This window comes from Cyanistes caeruleus, unplaced genomic scaffold (assembly GCF_971803275.1).
Source record: "Cyanistes caeruleus unplaced genomic scaffold, bCyaCae1.hap1.1 HAP1_SCAFFOLD_117, whole genome shotgun sequence".
Lineage (NCBI taxonomy): Eukaryota > Metazoa > Chordata > Aves > Passeriformes > Paridae > Cyanistes > Cyanistes caeruleus.
The window spans coordinates 152,972-160,067 of NW_028255917.1; the positions used below are offsets into that span (position 1 = coordinate 152,972).

At 62.6% G+C, this 7,096-nt stretch overlaps 1 protein-coding gene across 1 annotated transcript; it reads left to right on the forward strand.

Annotated features, from left to right (window-relative positions):
* Positions 1–212: 212 nt before the first annotated feature.
* LOC147646164 (maestro heat-like repeat-containing protein family member 7) lies at positions 213–6,348 on the forward strand. The gene is made up of 16 exons (XM_086873843.1): positions 213–855; positions 955–1,116; positions 1,386–1,450; positions 1,560–1,709; positions 1,899–2,047; positions 2,352–2,499; positions 2,749–2,936; positions 3,026–3,163; positions 3,443–3,557; positions 3,730–3,867; positions 4,081–4,257; positions 4,394–4,549; positions 4,708–4,809; positions 5,180–5,282; positions 5,562–5,618; positions 5,909–6,348. Exons 1-16 carry the CDS (start codon positions 732–734, stop codon positions 6,106–6,108), a joined length of 2,172 nt encoding a protein of 723 aa, XP_086729969.1. The 5' UTR covers positions 213–731; the 3' UTR covers positions 6,109–6,348.
* Positions 6,349–7,096: the final 748 nt, after the last annotated feature.

Genomic DNA, 7,096 nt, shown 5'->3' on the forward strand with positions numbered 1-7,096 from the left:
TTTGCCTCCATTTCATTTCTAACAAGCTGTTCCTAAAGATCCCATCAGGCTGTCTTAGACACTTTGGGCAAGGGATTCCTTCCAAGCTGGGCCACTTGGGGGTGGGGGAGGGGATGGGGGCGGCCCCAGGGCGGAGGGCAGGGTGTGCAAGGGCCCTTTGTGACACGCTGCAGCACGGTCACCGTGGGATGGTGGCAACGGGAGCAGATGTCAAAGGGCCCTTTGTGACACGTGCTGACATAGGAGCTGGCGGTGACAGGGCCACGCCACAGTGCTCGGTGCACGCGACGGGTCAGGACGCGCCAGAGCGGTGCTGTGAGGAGCCCCCGCACAGCGCACTCCTTTGTGTCGGACCTGGAGCTTTTCTGAAGCACTATTACTACAGGTGACCTCGAGGCCAGACCACAGGTCTTGCTGACCTGTGGCCTTGCTGAGCCTTCCTTCTTAAGGTTCTCTTGAGGGCAGACCGTGGGACTTGGTGACCCGGAGCTTTTCCGACGTGTCGCCCATCCCTGCAGTCTCTGCCCTTGAGACCAGACCACAATCCCTGTCGAGGAGCCTCCTGTCCTTGTGGCAGGAGCCCTCAAGACCCAAGTGCAGGACTTGCTGTCTTGCAATCTTGCCAGGACTTGAGTCTTGCAGGTGCCTTCCAGGCACGACTGCAGGACTTGCTGACTCTGAGCTTTTCCGAGCCATCTCTCCTGCAAGCAACCATAAATCCAGTCACTGCCATGGAGCAGCGACCCCCAAGAGTGCCCAAGTTGGCCTGGCTTGAGGAGGAGGAAGAAGAAGGCTCTGGAGCTGTCCTGGCACAGGAGTCTGAAGAGGTGCAGGAGTTCCAGGCACCACAGGAGGGTGAGTTGCAGAGCTCGGCATTAGGGCTAGTGCCTGTTGCCAGCTTGGCCCCATCCCATTCCATGCCATGCCATCCCCTGGTGCTGTTCCTATGGAAAGGATTGGAGAGTCTGGAAGAAGATTTGGAGCAGCGACCCCCAAGAGTGCCCAAGCTGGCCTGGGTGGAGGAGGAGGAGGAGGAGGAGGTCGAGGAAGAAGGCCCTGGAGCTGCCCCAGCACCAGAGACCGAAGAGGTGCAGCAGTTGCAGCCGCTGGAGGAGGGTGAGTGGCAGAGCTGGGCCACAGGGCTGGTGCCTGCGGCCATCTTGGCCCCATCCCATCCCATTGCATCCCATCTCATCCCATCCCACACTGTCCTGTGGACACACACCCATGGACAGCACAAAAAAGGGGCTGGGGCTGTCCCCGCAGCAGTGGCCGTGCTGCATCCCCTGGGGCATCCCGGGACTGTCCCTGCCTGGGGAACGTAGGGCTGGGCTGTACTCTCCGGCCTCTCCCGCAGCCCCTCAGCTCTGGCTGCTCTTTGCCAGATGCAGCCATGGACGGCACACAAGAGCAGGACACCGCCCGTGGCCGCTTCCGCAGAGCAGCGCAGGTACCTGCAGCCATCCCCACCTGCGCTGGGCCTGCTGGCACTGCTCAGCCCAGCACCGCACTTGGAGCACTCCATGCAACTTCCCTGCCTTCCTGCCCTTTTCCTACAGTTTCTTTACCAATTCATCACCAGAATTGGCAAGGAAGAGACCAGACCTATGGACACTGAGGTCAAAGCATCCTCAGAGGTCTTGGCAGAACAGAGCAGCGCTGCCCAGCTGGATCTGCTTGTAGAGACGGCTCTTTTCAATCCAGAGCAAGTAAGCAGCCTGTGGCCAGCCTTTGATCCTCCAGCAATTGCTTGGCTTTCCCAAGCCACGCCTGCTGCTCACTTGAAGCTTTTGAGGCCATGGCAGTGGGCAGGAAGAGAAGCACTTGTCTGGGGAAGAAGCTGGGCACATTGCTGACTCCCTCTTCTAGCATTCCAAGTCTCCCTGTGCCTTCTCCAGGTGCCCGGCGTGGTGAGGTACATCCACCAGTGGCTCATGGCCAATGAGGCTGCTGAGCACAGGATGGACTGGGCCCTGATGCAAGTGGCCGAGGCAGAGCCCGATGATGTGGCCATCACTCTCCTGCGGGTGGCCCCAACGTGTGACAGGTATGGGGCCCAGCTGCCCCGAGGCCTCAGGGCTCCCCAGCCCATCACCCTGTACAGCCCGGCCCAGGGCTGTGAGCAACACAGACTTGCAGGGCCCTCTGGCTGCTCCCTTTGCCAGCCCTGCTACAAAGTCAGCTCCTGAGCCTGCTGCCGTGCTGCCAGCCTGCCCCTCAGGGGCCTGTCCCCACAGGGCTGGGCTGCCTGGCTGCTGCTGCCGCTCAGGGGCAGTGGGCACAGGCAGAGCTTGTGGCCAGCTCAGCTCCCCGCTGCTGCCCAGCCCACGGTGCTGTGTCTGACCCCGCAGAGCTGCTATGGCCATGTGGACGACCATCTTGCTCTCGCCCTGGATTTCAGAGGAAGTGACACCGCTCCTCGTCAATGTGGTGGGGAGCTGGCCGCAGAAAAACCTGGGCACCTCTGATGGGGACAAGACGGCTGTCTTTTCCCTGACTGTGAGTTTCTGGAGCTGGCCTTTGCTCACCGCAAGGCCGGCCGCCTCTCCAGCAGCTCTGTTGCCTCCTTCCCCCACTGCATCTCCCTGCTTCAGGCACTGGCCACAAACCTGGCCTAGGGGCAGCTTCAGGGCCACCAGGCCCGCTGCTCCCCCTGCGTCTCCCCCGGCCTCTCCCTGCCAGGCTCAGGCCCTGCCACACGGACGCCCCGGCACTGAGCGCTGTCTCAGGCTGCTTTGTCCTCTGCAGGCAACTCTGGTGATGTGGAAGATCCTCCAGGGGCCCTGTTGCCCACAGATCCTCACAGTCTATTTCCCCCGCCTCTTTGTGCATCTCCTCTTCCAAACGTACTTCAGTACTTTGTATATGACAGAGGACGTCCATACCTTCTGGAAGGAATGCCAGGAGCAACACGGCCTCTCCACCAGCCCCAACAGGTGCTCCATGCCACTCCTCCTGTCCCTGCCACTTCCCCAGCCTCGGAGCCAGCGCTCCCAGCGTCACCTGGGCTTTGCTGTGCGCACAGGTTTGCAGTGCAGACCCTGAAGGCCCTGCTCTGCAGTCTCCACTTGGAGCATGTGGTGGTGGCAATGGAACGCAAGCGTGGCTGGGACACGCTGCTCTGTGCTGACACCCACCACTATGCCGTGGGTCTGCTGGCCAGGTGAGCCCCCCTTCTCCCCACTGCCTCTGACATTTGTGCCCCCTGCCCGGGATGCCCCCCCACAGTCCCCGTGGCCATGGGCCTGAGGGCCTCGTCAGCGAGGGATGGCCAAGGAGACTGCAAAAGGCTGTGAGAGGAGCGTGTCCAGGAGCAGCCACATCTCAAGGGCCCAAATCGCCTCACAGGGTGCTGGGGCAATAGGACAACTGTGTCCATCAGTCCTGGGAGAGGCTTTTCGCACCCTTGCTGAGACTCTTTCTGCCATTTTCTGCCTTCCAGGGTAATGCGCCGTGCATCTGGCCACTTGTGTAAAGGCATCTTAAGCTACCTGCTTGAGGTGCTCAGCAAACCGTTGCCACACTGGGATGTCTCTGCCATGGCATTCCTTGTGGAGGTGAGCCTGATGGCCAGCACTACCTCGCTCAGCTCCCTGCCAGCCCTGTCCCCTGGCATAGCCACAGCTGCCTGGGACGGCACCCGCGCCCTGTGCTGCTGCCTGGGCCCAGCCCTGCGCACTTCCAGGCTCTTGCCAGCCAGCTCCCCTCTCACTGCCCTGTGCCTTTCAGCTCCTAGATTGCCTGGACTTGAGTGACTGTGGTGACAGCCTAATGGATATCTTGTATAAGTACCTGTGGTACAATTCCACAGAGATGCATCACCAGGTTCTCAGGGCTCTCCTCCTGCTAAAGGACCATCCCTCCATGGTGAGAAGGGGGCAGCAGCTGAAGCTGTGTGGGCAGCATGAGGCTGGGCAATGCTGTCACTTGGCCTTGGCTGGCCTTTGCCTTGGGCACTGAGGCAGCTCCTCCCAGCTCTCCTGCCTCCTGCTTCAGCTGTCCGAGTGCTTTGGGACAGCCCTTTGGCCTCTGGGCCCTGCGGCAGCTGCCCGGGCTTTCACACCCTTGTGTTCTGCACAGGCCGAAAGAATTCAGAGCCTGACAGGAAGACTAGTGCACCTCCTGTGGGACTTGGACAGTGACGTGGCCAGGATGAGCACTGCTCTCCTGAGCCATATTTTCACGGATGAAGACACCCCAATATCCTGGCGCAGGGCCCTGCAGCTGGCTGAGCCGCTCCTGAAACTCCTGGACAATGTAAGGCTCTGTGCCCCAGCCACGGCCACTGCCTGCTGCCCGGACACTTTGTGCCCTGTGCATTTGCAGGCCTACGCCAATGTGGGCCACAAGAAGCCAATGATGAGGTCATTTTTCCTTCCTTCCTTTCATACAGCCCCATAGCCAGGTGCAGCTGCTCTCCATGTTTCTCCTTCGAAGGGTGATGTCTTCAGCAGAAGAAGAAGGAAGAAAGCCCCTGAAGGAACGAGTGTACCAGAGCCTGCTCCCACTCTTTTTCCACTGCCAAGATGAGAATCGGCATGTGGCAGAGGTGAGGACTCCTGGGCTGCTGCTGCGCCTTGGCAGGGGGCTCAGCTGCCTCCTGCCCTGACGCAGGCTTGCAGGCTGCAGCCTCCTCCAGCCCTTGGCACTGGGACACTCCTGTGCCCTGCCTTGTGGGGCCATTTGCGGCTCTCTGCTGCTCCCCAGGCCTCTCGGACAACGCTCCTTCGCGCGGCTGGCTTTCTGAAGAGGCCAGACCTAGAAAAAGCTGTGAGGAAGGAGAAGCTGTGGAAGTTTGCCAAGCTCGTGGTAAGGACGGCCTGGAAGTGCCAGCCTCAGGCTAGAGAAGCCCCCTGGCCCCGGTGCTCAGTGTGTGGGGCTGGCAGCTGTGCCCCTGCCCACTGCTACAGCCGGGGGCCGCACGGCTTCTTCTCCAGCCCCCTGTGGCCCCGAGCCGGGTGCCGATGGAGCCCCGGCCCAGCGGGGCTGCAGGCCGGGCCGGCACCGCGGCTCCCCGGGCAGCAGCCGGCCCTCTGCCCCCTCCAGAGCCCGGCGCCAGCGGCTGCTGGCCGGGCCTCAGGGCTGGCCGGGCACGGGAGGCCGGGGCTGGCCGCAGGCAGCAGCGCCCGGCCGAGGGGCAGAGCCCGCGCCAACCCTTCCCTCCTGCCGCTCTCTCCAGCTGGCCGACCACAGGATCCCCTTGGCCGAGCACCTGCGCCGGGCCCTGCAGTACCTGCAGGACCCACAGGAGACCCTGCGAGCGGCGGCCATCAGGGTCATCGGTGAGTCCCGAGCCCGGGCTCCCTCCCCGCCCCGCCGCAGCTCGGCCCCAGCCCCGGCTGCTGCCCCGGCAGCGGCACCCGGGCCCGGCGCCTGGAGCCCCGGCTGTCCTCGGGGCTGCTGCTGCCGGCCTCTGGCAGCCGTGCCCTTGGGCTGGGTCAGGATGCGGTAAGGGCCCGGGCTGAGCCCTGCCGGGGCAGGAGGCCGTGTGGCCACAGGGCTGGTAGCGCCGCTGGCAGGGAGCTGTGCTGCTGGGACCCTGACAGGCTCTGTGTTCTCAGGGATGGCCGGGGAGCAGCTGAGGGGGCAGCACGCAGAGCTCCAGGTCTTGTGCAGAGGTGAGCCAGGACAGCGGGCTGACAGCGGTGGCTGTCGGGGGCAGCTGCAAGCCCTGGCCAGGCTGTGGAGGGCTCTGCTCCCTGTGCCGATGAGGGACGGCATGGGCAGAGCACAGTGAGATTTCAGGGCCACGTGGGGCATTTGTGGCCAGCAGCTTCGGGCTGACCCCCTTGGTCCCTGCTCCCTCCTGGCCAAGGCAAGAGCCGGCTGGCATGGCCCTGGCAGGGGGCTCTCGCTGCGCCCCCACAGCTCTGGGATCTGACCGTGGCTCTGTTTGTCTCTCTTGTAGCCCTCGAACGCCTGACAGAGGACAGAAGCGGTGCCGTGTCAGACCTGGCACTTGAGACGCTGTATGTCCTCCGGGCCATCCAGAGTGCCCGTTACTCCATTCTCCAGAGGATGGAAGACCAAATCCTCAGGGCATGGAGGACACGGCCTCGTCTGTCGGGCCTGGGCTGGCTGCGCTGCTGGAGATGTGCTCAGCGCTGATTTGGGACATTCTGTTTGCTGGGGCCACCTGGGCAAGCCAGGATTTTTAATTTCATAAGAATAGTTTTCTTCTGTTTTTTTCTTTTTAATATGTAAATAATATAGGATATGTTAGGGCTGAGAGGCTCTATCTTCTGGGGCCACATGGGCCATCTGTTATTTTTTTTTTCATAGAGATTGTTCTTTTCTTCGTTTCGTTTCCATCTAGTATGTAAATAATATAGGATATGTTATAAACCACAAGAGTCCCAAGACCTTTCTTTTGCTGCCCAGGGTGTGTGGGGCATAGGGGAAGAGAGGGAAAAGGGTTCTTGTGTTCAGCAACCTGCCAGGGCATGCAGTGGCGCAGGGGAAATGGCCAGAAGCCCCTTGGCCTTTGGTGGTTGTGCTGAAGCCACAAGCCCTGTGGCAGGCAGGAAGCGCCATCTGTGTCCTGCTGCCCGTGTGTTGCTGCAGTGATGGCTGAGGAGCTGCTGGAGCTCCTGTGGGGCTGCGGCGCTGCTGCCGGGCCAGGCTGGGGGAGCCCCTGAGGGCACGGGGTGCTGGGAGGCCGTGAAGGGATGAGGGGCTGCGGAGGCCCAGACGGGACAAGGCAGTGGGAAGGCACGAGGGGGATGTGTGAGGGAGTGGGTGGCAGGAGGTTCCAAGGGGACAGAAGGCCCTGGAAGAGCCGGGGTGGTGGGAAGCCCTGAGGAATTGGGTGTCAGAGGCCATAAGCAGCCCCCGGGCAGCCGCCTGGTCCCTGACACCCGGCTGCTCCGGTGCTTCCGCAAAATGTCCCCCAGGCCTGCAGCAGAAGGCCTGGAGGCTGGGACACCACCCCAGCGGGAGGGTGGGGACAGCCCGAGGTGCCCAGGCTGGGCTGGCTGGGGACATGGAGGGCAGGGGGTGCTGCCAGGCCACGGCCACTGGGTGCCTCCAGGAAGGGGCAGTGGGCAGAGGCAGGGCTGGCGGCCAGCCCGGGCCCTCGCGGCTGCCCAGGCCACGC

Bases quoted from the DNA above. Each gene is read 5' to 3' on its own strand.
- LOC147646164 (XM_086873843.1), top strand. From the start codon at position 732: ATGGAGCAGCGACCCCCAAGAGTGCCCAAGTTGGCCTGGCTTGAGGAG. The intron at 3,164-3,442 runs GTGAGCCCCCCT...TCTGCCTTCCAG, and splicing joins GCCGTGGGTCTGCTGGCCAG to GGTAATGCGCCGTGCATCTG. The intron at 5,619-5,908 runs GTGAGCCAGGAC...TCTCTCTTGTAG, and splicing joins GCTCCAGGTCTTGTGCAGAG to CCCTCGAACGCCTGACAGAG.